The sequence below is a fragment of the Monosiga brevicollis genome, genomic scaffold, assembly GCF_000002865.3.
Source record: "Monosiga brevicollis MX1 MONBRscaffold_31 genomic scaffold, whole genome shotgun sequence".
In the NCBI taxonomy this organism is placed as follows: domain Eukaryota; class Choanoflagellata; order Craspedida; family Salpingoecidae; genus Monosiga; species Monosiga brevicollis.
Window position 1 is genome coordinate 349,413 of NW_001865068.1, and position 14,805 is coordinate 364,217.

The 14,805-nt window shown below is 55.9% G+C and overlaps 5 protein-coding genes across 5 annotated transcripts in view; 2 read left to right on the plus strand and 3 right to left on the minus strand.

Moving 5' to 3' along the window:
- Window positions 1–696, minus strand: part of MONBRDRAFT_34185 (uncharacterized protein) — a 2,794-nt gene extending 2,098 nt beyond the window's left edge. The window contains exon 1 of the mRNA XM_001749553.1: window positions 53–696. Within this exon, the coding sequence (XP_001749605.1) occupies window positions 53–619 (567 nt within the window). The 5' untranslated portion in view covers window positions 620–696. The remainder of the gene's footprint in view (window positions 1–52) is intronic.
- Window positions 697–1,374: 678 nt separating this feature from the next.
- Window positions 1,375–2,706, plus strand: MONBRDRAFT_11719 (uncharacterized protein; the record flags this gene model as incomplete). Its single annotated transcript, XM_001749492.1, has 5 exons — window positions 1,375–1,468; window positions 1,648–1,777; window positions 1,978–2,326; window positions 2,514–2,602; window positions 2,694–2,706. 5 exons carry the CDS (start codon window positions 1,375–1,377, stop codon window positions 2,704–2,706), a joined length of 675 nt encoding a protein of 224 aa, XP_001749544.1.
- A 382-nt stretch (window positions 2,707–3,088) lies between these two features.
- Window positions 3,089–4,463, minus strand: MONBRDRAFT_38782 (uncharacterized protein; the record flags this gene model as incomplete). Its single annotated transcript, XM_001749554.1, has 6 exons — window positions 3,089–3,207; window positions 3,333–3,455; window positions 3,603–3,689; window positions 3,791–3,844; window positions 3,933–4,276; window positions 4,392–4,463. 6 exons carry the CDS (start codon window positions 4,461–4,463, stop codon window positions 3,126–3,128), a joined length of 762 nt encoding a protein of 253 aa, XP_001749606.1. The 3' UTR covers window positions 3,089–3,125.
- Window positions 4,464–4,659: 196 nt separating this feature from the next.
- MONBRDRAFT_29089 (uncharacterized protein) lies at window positions 4,660–11,085 on the plus strand (the record flags this gene model as incomplete). Its single annotated transcript, XM_001749493.1, has 10 exons — window positions 4,660–4,684; window positions 4,782–5,072; window positions 5,243–5,431; window positions 5,656–6,228; window positions 6,320–7,144; window positions 7,264–9,513; window positions 9,619–10,285; window positions 10,415–10,535; window positions 10,743–10,762; window positions 10,974–11,085. 10 exons carry the CDS (start codon window positions 4,660–4,662, stop codon window positions 11,083–11,085), a joined length of 5,073 nt encoding a protein of 1,690 aa, XP_001749545.1.
- A 256-nt stretch (window positions 11,086–11,341) lies between these two features.
- MONBRDRAFT_29090 (uncharacterized protein) lies at window positions 11,342–14,387 on the minus strand (the record flags this gene model as incomplete). The annotated part of the gene is made up of 7 exons (XM_001749555.1): window positions 11,342–11,623; window positions 11,746–12,621; window positions 12,748–12,929; window positions 13,011–13,583; window positions 13,754–13,898; window positions 13,988–14,098; window positions 14,202–14,387. 7 exons carry the CDS (start codon window positions 14,385–14,387, stop codon window positions 11,342–11,344), a joined length of 2,355 nt encoding a protein of 784 aa, XP_001749607.1.
- Between the last annotated feature and the right edge of the window lie 418 nt (window positions 14,388–14,805).

Sequence of the window (14,805 nt, forward strand, 5' to 3'; positions counted from 1 at the left end):
AGGGCAGAACGGCTAGACGCTGGCGTGTAGCTTCGTCACGGATCTCGGCTACGACATCAGGAAGGGTGATGATGGTGGCCGCCAGTTGCTGCAAGGGCGCGTTGCGGATAAAACCTGCGGAATCAACAACGAGGATGTCGGCAATGTGCGAGGCCTCGCGCTCTGTTTCAACGGTACGGCTCGGCTTGATGACAGGGCGAGCTGGCTCGGCCTTCTTCTCCTGTTTGGAGGACAAAGAGGATGTTGGGGTTCCCTCTGTTGCTTTGGCCGATGCGGCTGGGCGGGTCGCCGCGGTCTTGGTCACCGATGCAGAGGCTGCGGCTGTGCGTGCGGGCCACGCGGGCGCAGAGGTAGACGCCGGGGTAGACGCCGGCATCTTGCTGCCAGGCCCACCGGAGAGCGAGGGAAAGGCCTCTTCATCAGTGGGCGGCGCAGGTTGCTCAGACTGTGGGGCCGAGGCCTCAGCAACGGCCCATGTGACGCTGCGCGGGCCAGCAGGGGCTGCGCTTGGGGGCAAGCTCGAGTCGGCCGCCTCGGCCGCGGCCGTCTCCTGTCCCAAGCTGATCACACGAGGCCCAGCCTCGAGGACCTCATCCACGTCTTCAAATTCATCGGCCATGTTCAACCGTTGTCCTTCACTCCGCAGTCGTCGGTCCCGTCCGTAGCCTTGGTCCCCCGTGTCGTTGATCCCCGTCGAACCGCGACAATGGCCGGACACAAGAAAAAATAAAAAAAAAACTCGAGCACGCGGGTGGAACCACGAAATGTCTGACAACGGGTGGAGGCGCCAAGAAAGCGTGACGTTCACTGCTTTCGTCTTTTGTGATAAAACCCTTGTACAACTGCTGTTGTGAATACTTCATTGGCGTTCCGTAGCTGGTATCCCAAGTGTCTCTCTGAGTGCGCTTGGTGCTGAGGTCATTTCTCTTTGCGCTATGGCATTTTGGCTTGAATCTGACGTTTTGTAATATCGGACATGCCTCCTTCTCTAAACGGTTTCGGTTCCACTGACTCTCTCTCACTCACAGCTCCCCCTTTTATTTTTCTTCTCTCTGACGTAAATGCGTTTGAGACGACACCACTGAACACTCACACACACACACACACACACATACACACACAGAGACGGTCAAGATGAGCTTCCGCGACGATTCGGCAGCGTTCCAGCCCGGTCCTCTCTGGTCCAATGGACCGGCACCGGGTCGGTTTTATCCCATGGGAGAGGCAAAGATGGCAGCTGCGCCCGCTGACCCTCGCCAGCACACCACGTAGGTCACTTCCGGGGCACAGTTTTTTTTTTTTTTTTGCTTTCTCTTTACTTTTTTGTGTAAGCTGACGTGTTGATTGGTGATGGTATAAATCGACTCGCCCAAAATGGCGGCGCCGAGCAGGAACCCCATCGTCACGGGTACATCCGTCCTTGCCATCAAGTTTGACGGTGGCGTGGTCATTGCTGCTGATACCCTCGGTACGTTGCTCCTCATATTTCCGGCCCCTCGCTATGATGAGTGTTGAGAGTCAGTGTGAGAATGTGGGAACATCAGTTGCAACAACAGGCGCTTGTCTCGCGCGCACCTGGGCCTCACGACACTCGTCCCCCTTTCCTTTGCACTTGGACTGCGTCTCGTCTGGTCTGGTCTGGAATAGGCTCGTACGGGTCCCTGGCTCGTTTCCGCGACATTCGCCGCCTGGTGTCTGTCGGCAACCAGACAGTCGTGGGCGCTTCGGGCGACGTGGCCGACTTTCACTCCATGAAGGACACCCTGGACGAACTCGAGTGCGTAGCATCGACCCGCACCCCTCTTTCCTCGTGCAATGCAGGCACTTGCCCGGCCGGACCCACTGGCCGTTTCCAAGCGCTCTGTTAAATCTTGGTCTTCTGGCTGTCTCATCACGTTCCGTTCCCACTGTCGCATGCACTTTTGTTGTAAATTTCCTCCCTTCTTTCCCCGTTGGCCGGTGCTTTTGATGGTGCAGGGTTGAGAACCGCGAGTATGACGATGAACACACCATCAAGCCCAAAGCCATCTTCTCCTTCTTGACGCGCGTTTTGTACAACAGGCGGTCCCGCATGAATCCTCTGTGGAACTCGTTTGTCGTGGCCGGTGTTCAGGACGGCGAGCCCTTCCTGGGCACCACGGACAAGGTCGGCGTGGCCTTTACCGAGGACACGATTGCCACTGGCTATGGTGCCTACATTGCCCTGCCGCTGCTGCGCAATGCGCTTGAGAGCAACGATGGCCCCTTGACCCGTGACCAGGCCGTGGCCGAAATTGAAAAGTGCTGCAAGGTCCTTTTCTACCGCGACGCCCGCTCGCTCAACCGAGTACGTTTTCTCGCTTGGGCCCGGTGCTCAAGGAAATAATCTTCAAATCGAATTGGCTTGGGTGTGCTCGGGGGTGCCCTGTCTCTGTTGTGTCCATGACTCGTGCTTGCCTGGTGGCCTTGACACGGGGGGCCCATGATGATGATCTCCAGCTAATGGGCGTGCGTCTGCTCTGTGGTGGTTACAGTATGAAGTTGCAGTCATCACTGCGGCAGGTGTGGAAATGTTTGAGCCCAAGGCCATGGAAACGGACTGGTCCATCGCTACCATGGTTCGGTACGTCAAGCTTGTCATCATCAATGGCAGGCGGCTTCCGGTAGTCTTGCTTGATGGGACGCCTCCTGACTCACCTGGTTTGCAATTGCAGTGGCTACGAATAAGCAGGATACGGCGCCAGGCGCCCCAAGTTTGGCGAACCCTCACGCCGACCTGCATTCGTGTTTATCGTGTCGTGTTGCGCGTGGAAGCGCTTTACGTATCCGTATGTCCATGTCAAAAGAATCGTATGAAAATTTTGAAGTTGAAGCAAAGTCTTGGCAGTGTTTCTTCGGCGCCAGCACTTGCACAGACGTCGACCGCCACCCAAACAAAAGCAACAAACAAGTATGATCAAGCTTCACAGTCACAAAGCTTCCGAACAAATCCGCATATACAACTGTGCCGTAGCTCAAGGCGCGCGTCTCGGTGTTGGCAAGCTGACAGCTTCATTCTCGGGATGACGGAGAAAAAAAGGAGAAATAAAAAAAATGAAAGTTTGATTTGGACGAATGTAAATTTCAAATTCAGTATCGGGATGTCACTACCACCACCAACGTTCGCCTGCTTGCCACTTGCTAAAGGCCAGACGCATGCGGTCAGGTACGCCTTGAAGGCCAGCCGGACTGCGATCAAAAAATGCATACTCGTGAGGAAAAAAAAGTTCTTGCTGGCTTTTAAAAGAGCACAACATCGAAGGGCCAGGGCAAAGGCGAGATCCACGTTGGCCCACCGTCACAAAGGTACGTACCGCGCATCCACAAAGTAGTCTGTATCACCCATGCCATCGTCGACGGCATAATAGTCAATGATGTAGCGTACCTCTTTGCCGCACCGATCAACGGTCCAGTCATGACGGTCAAAGGGGCGCACGCTATATACCGACAGGAGAAGAACGTCAAGAGGGGGAAGGGGGGCGAGATGAGCAAAGATAGATGGCATAAGCTGAGCGATGGTCTGGGTCTGAAGTCGACGGAAAGTCATCGAAAGAGCTGTGTGTCCTGTGGCATAGCTGACACACCCAAAAATGGCGGACATGATGCGGGCCTTGATTGAATAGATGCCATCCTTGCCCTCAAATCGTGCCAGAGTCGGGTTGGGACAAGCGCTACAAGTGCGGCCAAGTTAAGAAAGCAATGAGAAGCACGCGGATTGGAAAATTCCAAGTCGTACACGCGCGTGGGCGGGCGGAGTCCAAGGTGCACAGACCGTTCGTGCATGTTTTCATATTCCATAACGCCCTTCCAGGACCAATCGGTAACCCTAGGCATGGTCAAACGACGAGAGGTGCTCATCACAAACAGGCATGCATGCGTGGGCAATGAGGGGCATGGGCATGCTTGGAACGTACAGCTCGTGCACAGCGGCGACGGCGAGGGCATCCTCAACCTCGATGGGCTTGTCCTTGCGTCGAAGCGCGCGGAAGAGCTGATTGGCTGAAGGGTTGAGCCAGGACTGGCCGTCATCCGAGTTGCCGCGACCAGCAGCGGGAATTTCGCTGGCGGGCACCACCTCCAACGGGTTATTTGACTCGACTCGGCGCACTGTGGCCGAGGTGTGTGTGCCCAGCTCGAGGGGGCGGTCTGGCGTGTCTGGGGGCTCTTCACGAGACTGCTGCGAGGGCTGCTTATGAATCACGGGGCATTTGCTGCCACCCAACAGGCCCTCAGGCTTGGCCTCGGGCAACTTGGCGCCCTGCAGAGACGAAGCAACACCGTCATTAGCAAAAGACACCGGACCCGAACCGACGTGGCACGAGCGTGCTAGCATGACGTCGAGCAGCTATCAATGAATTCACACGCCAACTCACCTCGGCATCCTTGCTTTTGTGAATCACTGGGCATTGGCCACCGGCCAGCACCGAAGCCGTATCTGCTGGCATCCTGCCGAGTCGTTCACACCGCGTCTTTGCTCTCGTCCCGTCGGCACTGATGGTCCGACCTGATCCCCCCAGCGCGCGCAAAAAAAAAAAAAAAAATCAGAGAGAGAGCAAGAGGCGTGCAACACGTGCAGTTCAACACACAGCAAGAAGAATGACTGCACCCAAATGAAAAGCTGACATTCTGACAATGTTAGGGATGCAGGTCACTGAGTTCGTCTGCAGTGTGTAGTGTGATATAGTGAGACGTGACCGTTGGGGCGGGAACGCGTTGTTTTTGGCGCGCGCTTTCTCTATAACCGTTACAACGTATCCACATAGCCTCCCTCTCCCTCTCTCAAAACTCTGTCTCTCTCTGTCTCTCTCTCTGTCTCTCTGTCTCTCTGTCTCTCTCTCGTCTCTGTCTCTCTGTCTCTCTCTCTCTCTGTCTCTCTGTCTCTCTGTCTCTCTGTCTCTCTGTCTCTCTGTCTCTCTGTCTCTGTCTCTCTCTCTCTGTCTCTCTCTCTGTCTCTCTCTCTGTCTCTCTCTCTCTCTCTCTCTCTCTCTCTCTCTCTCTCTCTCTTCTCTTCTCGCTCTCTCTCTTCTCTCTCTCTCTTTTCGGCGCGCGAACTGGTTCTTTTGAATGGGAAGGGGGCGCGCAAACGAGGTCGCGATCTGTTGTATATCCCTAGCCGTGCCTCTATCTGGCTGTCTTCCCATTTCCTGGTAAACCACACTCGCACGCACGTACACACACACACACACCTACGCACGTGGCGAACGTGCGCTGACGACTACCTGAGCAAGCCGTGTCAAGCAGATTACGTTCCGCCTTCTCCCCTGCAATTTGCTTCCCGTGTGTGCCGGCACGCCCCGTGACCGGGGCGAGGAGGGTCATGGCGGGCGTGGTCTCAGGGCCTTTGGCGACTGCCAGCCCACAGCCGAGTCCCAGCTCAAGCCCAAGCCCAAGCCACCGCAGCTCAAACAAGACGGTAACGTTTTTTGTGACTTGACTCCAGTCTTGCTCACCCGGCCATGCGCCGCATATTTATTCTGATACCCCATGCGATTTTTCCCTGAACGCAACAGGTCTGCGCGCAAAGCAAAGCAACGCCGTCTCCCTCAGGTATCGTTGTCTTTTCATCACCGCAAGCTCACTCACCACTCTGAACTCTCGCAGCTCTTCGCGCTCACTTGGACCACTGCAATTTCATAGCTGATGGCCCCAGTGCCGGCACCCCCAACGCCACAACTCCACCGGCCACGACCATGAGCGACCACACGGAAAGCATGAGCACCACTCCCGGCCCCGAACACACGGGCTCTGACCCAGTCAAGGCACCCGGTCCCGCAAGCGCACAGGCAGCCGGCCACCCCACGCCGGCGCGTAATGCTTCCAACACAACGCAGCCTCTGGCGCCAGCCCATTCCACGCAAGCTCCCGACCATTCGGATGAGGATCCAGGCACCCAAGGCACCCAGCCTTTGCAACAACATGGTGCATGCCTCACATCAGAGCCGTGCGCCATGCCGCAGCCACAAACCCAGGCAGCAGCGTCAATCGCAGCCACCAGCAATGATCACTCAACAGACCAACCTGTGCGTCCTTTTTGTAGCTCGATTCCCAGCCCCTGTTTGCCTGCCACCCAGGTCTCACCACAACCCGTGCTGGTGTCCCTCATCATGTCGCAGATCATGTCCAAGCGTAACCTCAACACGCTAACTACACTACTCAGTCGCAACGAACAATTCCAGCAACACCTTCTTCATATCGCCCGTGGCCTACCAGGTAACTCCTTCAGCTTTTGTGGTGGCCCTCAGCTGCGTGGCTAAGGCTCACAGTCGTCTTTCCCCACGCTCTGTGTTCAATCTGATCACAGATGTACCCCACCAAGTCTGTACCCGGAGCAAATACATGAGTCGCACAGGAGGCTCGGCACCCCACTCCCAACCGCTGCCCATCAACAGCACCCTGGCCCAGCTCGCCAGTCTTGCCGATGACGATGTGGAAGATGAAAGCGATGATGCATTTGAGGTGGATGAAGATTGGGATCAAGACGACGAAGACGATGAAGACGATGAAGACGATGAAGACGATGACGAAGACGATGACGATGACGACGAGGCTCAAGACGACCAAGATGGTGATGATGATGACGTTGATGAAGAACGCGACGCAAGGAAGGGCCATGTGCAAAAGGGCAGCAAAGACGCTGACCGTGGCAATGCCAGCTATCCTGATGAGGTTGATGCAAAGTCCGGGCCAGGCGATGCCAATGTGGCCCATGACACCAGCCGCGAGGGGCATTCTGCCCCCGAATCGCAGGTGGCGGGCCGTCAGCAAAACATCGCCTCGACTCACCATGAGAACACCCAAGCATCAAAGGCCGCGGTAGCCTCTGACACAGGTCGACGCGCTGCTGAAAACACATTAGCGCGCAACTCCCGTGTCAGCACAGCGAGCTCTGAGAGCCGCGAGGCTATCCCCCTGTCCACGGCGAATAGCTTCGTGGCGCCTGCCACGATCGCGGCTGAGAAGCGCACCGAAGATGTTGTCAATGCCGTTCTCTCGCGCTACGATAATGGTCAGGGTGGCCTGATGAATCTCGAGCTGGATGACGAACTTGATGACGACGATGAAGACTTTGACCCAACACGTGTGTCTTCAGATGTGACGAGTGATAGCGAGTTCGAAAGTCACACAGGTATGTTCATGTCGTCTTCGCGTATATCGCAAGCACATTTGACGCGTCTCAAAACCTCCGAAGCAACCGCCGCCCCTGACATGCCCGTGTCTGCACCCACCCCACCCTTGAAATCTCAGGCTCCCAAGGGTCTCGGGCGATTTCCATGGCCGAAGAAGGAGGGGATGGCGAGAACCAGCCAGAAACCACGGATGATGATGACAATGATGATGAAGACGATGAGGATGAGGATGAGGAGGATGAGGAGGAGGAAGACGATGGCATTGCGTACTTGCGACAGCACCCTGTCATGACAGTACCCGTGCCGCCTACGCAGGCTGCGCTCAAAGACAATGCCGTTGAGCAACCACACCAGCAGGCCTCGTCTGGACAGCGTCAGGGTGAACAGCAAAATCAGCAGGCAGCGTTGGAGCAGCAACACCGAGAGCAACAAGCTGTCATTCAGAAGCAAGAGGCCATCATCCGTGAACAACGAGCGTCTTTGGAACAACAGCAACAGCAGCAACATCGTCAACAACAGGAAATGCAACTGGCCTTGGATGATGCTCGCGCTGAGGCTGAGCGATCGCGCTGCGCCAAAACCATGACCCTGGCATCAGACAACCACTTGGCATACCCGTTTCCTGACCACACCTCTACCCCTGATAATGTGTCACTACGCACCCGCTCGCAACTCAACCTGACAGATGTTCCCTTGACGGAATTTGAAAAGGTGCTGGGACCTGGTCCTCTCCCGCAGAGCCTCCTTGAAGGACTGCTGGAGCCCGACCAGCTGTATCAAAATCTCACTTCCGGCGCTGATCTACCAGACGATGATGAAGATTTCAATGCCATGCAAGAGCTGCAGCGCGGTGGCCTGGGCCGGGAATCACGACACACGGTCTCTCGCAAAGAGCAGCGCTCACTTGCACGTGATAGCCTCAACATGTTCACCGTCAACAACTGGGACCTGGGTCTTCTAGGTTTGGAGATGGGGTTAGAGAACGTGGAAGACTTGGACAATAGTCCGTGCCCGCCGAGCACGGCTAGCGCCGCGCCGCGCACGGGTCCACGAAGCCAACGTCACCACCGGGACAGACCACCGGCCCTGCGCGCGCCCAATATAAACGTATTGGTTGAGGAGCATCGAGATGCTCTCAAACGGACACAATATCATGGCCCGATGGGGCAAAGTGCTGTGAGCAGCGAGCAGCTGCGCCAACTCAAAGCCCAACTCGAAGCTACTCTCATGCTCATCATCCAGCAATGTGCCCTGTGTGCCAGCATCCATGGCCACCGTCAGCAGCCCCAACTAGATGCTGCAGCTGGCCTACTCGCGCGGCTTGCCTCGACCTTCCATCAAGCCCCACCAACGTTGGTGCAGCTTGGTCGCAGCCTTTTTAGTATTCCCGCCTTGCAAGCTGTACCACGTGTTGCCGTGTTAATGCCGGACGTCCAAGCCTGTGGTGAGGTAGCGCGCGAGTTGAGCCGCCGCCGTATCGTTCAAGATCGTTTGGTCACGACCGTTATGGTCGAGCTCGAGGGCCTCCTCAACTTCCCAGAGTTGATGTACCGCCGTCGCCGCCTTGCACATCAAAGCACCCGTCGCATGCCTCCGGAAGAGCTTTTGCTTTTCACCATCCAGCTTATCCAAAACAACGGCGATTGCCAGGCTGCCTTACGTGGGTGTCAGCGTGCGCGAGATCTCAAGGACGTAACACGCAGCACACTCCGTGCGGGGCCTCGGCGCCCAGGTCTGGATGTGTGCATCTATGACCCCCTCCATGCCGCGTTAAAAGGTACACCTTACGCAGAGTGGCTCAGTCAGTACCTACATGGCTTTGAGTCGGACCGTCAAGATCACGAATACGTCAATTACAAAACACAACTGGAACCGTTTACTAAACAGCAGCTAAAGCAACGCCAACTTTTTGGACCTGCTGAGGATCGTGCTGCACAGGCTCTGCGCCAGAGCTTTTTGGAGCGTCAGCAGCGCACCTCGAACCAACCCCTGAGCGTGCCATCGCCTCGCCCTGGCCACCGCAGATCTTCAAACACAGCATCCCCTTCTCCAACCAGCCGCGTTACCCCATCGCGCCCGGCTTCTGTCATTGCTCACCAAGCGCCGCGTGCGATGGTTGACGCTCATTTGGTTGCAACAGAGGCATCACGGGTTGACAAAAGGCGGCATAGCTCCGCTTTGCCTCCGCCAGCCAAGCACGCGGCTTTGTCCGCCGCTAGCCACGAACCGGCCCTGCCTGATCAGTTGCCCCCGCTTTTCGATGCGGAACCCAGCTTTGGGTTGACAACACCACCGCACCGCCCAGCCGTCCCTCGTCGACATGCAACATCTGACCCTTTGCCCCGACGTCAAGCCACCAGCTTTGCAAGTGCGCGTCGCGAGAGTGGCACCCCACCCGCGCTTGGAGAAGGCCTTCGAACTGCAGGAATCGACCTTCTCGTCGCAGCTTCACACACAAATAGTCGATCCATAGGTGGCCTGCGCCCCATGAGTCCAGAGCCCACAAGTGACACACTTCAGCTGCGATTTGAGCCCTCCACGCCAAAGTCACATCGCCCTACTTCGCCCGTCGAACATCCATCGCCAGCCTTCCATGTGGTTGATGAGTCCTCGCCCGTGTCCAACAAGTCGCCTCCCCTGGCCGAACCGGCACAGCGATTGCAGCCAAGGGCTCTGAAAGCGCGCTTGGACGAGGCTTCCACGCTCAACGCCTCGCTTTACCCACGACCACTTCCCGGAACTGGAGGAACCGGCTCAAACTTTGATGCTAGTATTGACATGACGGGCGCTGAATCGCTCATGGCCCTTGCGGCAGGTGGTCTGAAACATCACGATCGGGAATTGTTTGCAGCAGGAAGCCACAAGCATGTCGAACATACGATTGACCGCTACTTTGCCCACATTGGAGCTGATGGAGAGGAGGAGAAGGCTAGCCGGTTTGCATCGAGTCGCGATCCGGGTTCCTCGGCAGCACTAGTCGCGGCGTCTGCCTCAAGTGAAGCCACGGCCAGCTGGCCATTGACCTCGGAGGTGGGGGCAACGAGCCCGCCGCGGCCCCGCCAGCCCAAACGTCGTTTGGAACCCACCCTCATCTCTTCCTCCCACCCCGCTACCAATATGCCTTCAGCCAGCTTCAGTCGGTACGGTCGTCGGCACGTGAACATTGGAAGCACCGGCGTTGCTGATCCCCTGCAGTCTCACCCCTTTGTTTTGTTGTGTCAATGTGTTGTGTGATGCCCTGCTCTTCTCTGGCCCGTTCCGCGAAATAGAGAGGCCAATCGCGTTTTGCTGGAGCACATTCAGCAGGCAGGCGAGCGCTCTAGAAGCCGCCAAGTGCTCGAGCAATTGTTTCACAGGCACCCCGTGCTCAATGCGCATACGCTGGACGAGGTACGGCTTTTCCGCTGTGTGTGCGTGTGTGTTAAACACGCTTCGTGTGTGCACCGAAAAGAATGTGAAGAGTCAGAATCAGAGTCCGAAATTAAGAGTCGGAATCGGACTGAGGGAAAACAAAGATGAGCGGGGACAGCCAAGGGTGGAAAGAGTGTGCTGCCAGCCTTTTATTTAGTCTACTTTTTCCTGTCTTTGTGCCGATAGGTCATGCAACAAGTGCAGTGGTTGGAAGAACATGCCGTTCCTGGAGCAAAACGAGCGAAGCAGAGTGATGCAGCACCCGGGCCTTCGGGCCGACCATCGACAAAGAGGATAGCTCCGACTAAATTGGCCTAATCGTAATGACAACAGTTGTGCAAAGCGCACTTGGTAAATGCCATAATCGAAGAGAGTAACTGTCGCCCACTCACGCTCAACTGAACCATTTTGACACAGTCGTTTGAACAAAGAGGTGGCCCGTCAACGTCAACAAAATTCTAAACTGAGAGGAGCATGCTCCGGCGATATTGACAAACTCAACAGAAGCAAAAAGGGCATAAAGGCGTAAAAGAGTAACAGAGGCAAGGGGACCACAGAAGGAAGCAAAGAAACGATAAAGCGAGGAGGGTGGGAAGCCGGTTTGAGAGCGAGGGGAGGGGGTCTCAAGGGGCACGAATCGGAAGACGTGCAATACATCATACAGAGCCTCTCACCAACACACACTGATCGCACTGCTTAAGAAACATAATCTGCAGCGACTTGGACGACAATAACTCGCATCGCCACTTGGGACTCTAATCAAGGGAAACGGCGGCTTTGAAGGATCATGACGTGCTCTTGAGGGCTGCACCGATGTCACGAACGGCGGCGGCATTGTTGTTCCGCAGATACGTTTGCAATTCCTGTGCCATGTTGGCAAAGGATGGGCGCTCATGGCGGTCGAGGCGCCAGCATGACTTGGCAAGGGCAAAGTAATCTGGGTTTGTATTGGGCACGGGCTCCAAGCGCAATCCTTCACGCACACGGCGCTGCACCTCCTGCGTCTTGACGTCTTCGTAGGGCATGGCGCCGTAGCTGGAGATTTCCCACATAACCACACCATAGGCCTAAATGACGTGAAAATCAGGAACCACAAGAAGTCAAGGGCAACGGCTGTTCAGACAGGAGCGCAAGGTCGAGATGTCGTGGATGAATCAACATCAGATGCGGGAAAAACGGTGACACCTACCCAAACATCTGATTTTTCGGAGAAAATGCGGTCATCGAGGGCTTCAATGGCGCACCATTTGACGGGGAGCTTCATCACCGTCTTGGATTGCCAATAGTCCTGGCCCTCAGGAATCTTGCGTGTGAGACCAAAGTCGGCCACCTTCACCAGATTGTTTTCGGCGACGAGGCAATTGCGCGCGGCAAGGTCCATGTGCACCATGCCCTGGGCCGCGATGTAAGCCATACCCTTGGCAATTTGGACGGCAAAGTTGAGCTGGTCCTCGTACTGGAGCTCAATGTTTTTACTGGCGCAACCCTTGAGGACGTTGCGCAAATCACCGTACTGCAGATACTCGAGAACCATGAGCCAAGGGCGCTGCTGCATGGAAACACCGATGAGCTGAACCAGGTTTTCATGCTCAAGTTCAAGCATCACGGTGGCCTCGGACTCAAAGTCAGTCTTATCCTCGGCGGAGGCACCACCACGAAGCATCTTGACGGCCCGACTGACACGGTTGCCACCATCCTTGCCGTCGCCGTCCTTGACAATTTGGTCCGCGAGATAGACCTGACCAAATTGACCGGCACCGATGGCCTTGCGCGGGATGAGATCAACGCGATGCACCTGCTTGTGAAAGAGGTGATCCGGTGGCGCCTCTCGCTCTCCATAGGGCATAAATGGATTGCCTCCCGTCTTTTTCTGTTCCTCGGCAAAGGCTTTGAAGGCCTCATTGACGGCGGTCGCAATGTCAAATGCGCGCTCGCCCGCACAGAGGAAGACGTGGCAATTGATAAGGTTGAGCGTATCATCCTTTTGGATGAAAGCGAATTGATCCTTGCGCTTGCCCACGACGGTGGTGAAGCTCACGTCCTTGAGGACAAAGGCACCCAGAACCTAGCGATGAGCGCGGTGTGTGGAAGAGAGAGGGAGAGAGTGTGTGTGAGAGAGCAGGAAAGTCAGAGGTCAAGCGTCACAGTACGACGGGAGGGTAGAACAACGGCACAGCAAGGCCTCTCGGACCTCGTGGGAAAGGGATTCGAAAATCTTGATACCCTCAGTCGCAACATGCACAAACACGCCCTGAGGCGCAGCCTTGAGCTTGAGGGCCTGGTTGGCCGCGTTTTGCACCACGTCGATGCCCTTGAGTTGATCGACGACAATTGCGCCCAGGTAGGTGGCTTCAAAGACGCCCATGATGGCACCTAAATCATCACAACAAGGTCACGGAAAAAGAGGGCAACAAGTGGTAAACAGGGTACACCATAGCCTGGGAACGAACGAACCACTTGTCATGTCAGCTTGCTTGGCGAGTTTGTTTGAATCGACCTGTTCAGCCGACTGGCCGTCGAGGATGGCTTGCATGGCCTTCTCTTGTTCCTTGGCCTTGATTTCAGCCACAAAGGCCTTTTGGGCGGCGTCGATGCTGCGACGAATGGAAGGTTGATCGTCTGCTAGATTCTCTGGCAGGGTAACCGCGGTACAGCTCATCTTATCCAGGCGACGATCATGGATAATGTAGGTGAAAAGAGGGGGTGTATCGTCCTCGAGGCGCTTGGCAAAGCTAATTTCGCGAATGTGGCAGATCTGCAAGGGCAGCTCGTGCTTTGAGGATTCCAGGGCAAAGGCCTTGTCATAAATGTTCAGGTTGACCTCCATGGGTTTGCTGTTAAGCTTGCGAATGCGGGAAGCAGCTTCCAAGATGACTTCATCCCCCTTGGGACTGCTGACATTGACAATGCCGATCAGTTTGACCGAGTAGGACTGTTGCAGGTTGCCCTTTTCCAGCGTAGTCGACTTGGCGGTCGATTGTTTCAGAGCGTCCTTCTTGGACGTGGACTTGCGACGCTTGCTCTTGCCTTTGAGAGAATGGGTGTGCACCAGACGGGGATCAAGGGGTTGGGCATGTGAGAGCAGGCAATGCGCATGTCTTTGCGAGAGAAAGCAGAATGGCGACACGCGCGAGTGGCCGAGCAAAAACGCAGCAACACACACACACACACACACACACACACACACACACACACACCTGGCTTGGGCTCGACGGTGATCTCCCCCTTGAGAGCTTTGAAGGCTTCGTTGATGGCAACGGGGATGGCATGTCCATCGCGCGCGATACGAACTGTGTGACAGGTGATGAGACGCATCGACTTGTCGTTTTCAAAAAAAGAGACCTGCTCGTGTGAATGGGCGCAACGGAATGGCAGCGTGAGTGCGGGCGCACAAAAGAAGATGAAAAGCCGTCAAGGGGATAAATGCCTACCAGTTGTTGATCGTAAGCGTCTTGAGCCACAAACGAGACTTCTTCAATATTGACCTCCTTGACCACGTCGCAGGTCTTGGCGTCAATCAGATACAAACCAAGCGTGGTGACCTAGAACAGGCGATGCAGATGACAGTCGCAGAAGATTGAGTCAGCGTGGGTCAAAGTCGCCGTCAAAAAAGGGGAAGGCAGGGGGGAGGGCAGGCACGGATACCTTGAGATGAATGGGTTTTTCCTTGAGGTGGAGCGAGCGGAGACGTTCCACGGCGTTACGGCACACGTCGTTGCCGGTTCCAGCCTTGACGGGGACGGAGCCAACATATTTGACGTTGAAGCTATCAATCTCCGTGCCGAGATCAACGCCATCAAGAGCGGCCTCAAGAGACTGAGCGTTACCCATGTTTACCAGATTCGGCCGCCTGCTGATGGCACTACAACAAGCTTCCTATATAGCAGCCCGCAACAGAGCAGTCAGGCACCGAGGTCACGGTGAAGACCAGCCCGGACACGGCTGTCTTTTGGGGGGGGAGAGCGAGATGGAGAGGCAAAGCCCACGTCGCAGGATGACCTTTTCCAGCCACAACCCAGGAAGAAGAAGGATGACGGGTCATCCAAGGCCCGCCAGCTCCAGCCTCACAAGAACAGCCAGGCAACGGCGACGACGGAAGAAGACGAACCAAGCGTCGGCGTCGGCGTCGGCGTCGGCGTACTACCACTGACTGCGCCAGTCAAAGGGGGCGGAGCTAACAGAGAGAGAGAGAGAGAGAGAGAGAGAGATAAATGGAGAAGTCGAGAGAGTGTATGAACATAAGCGTCAA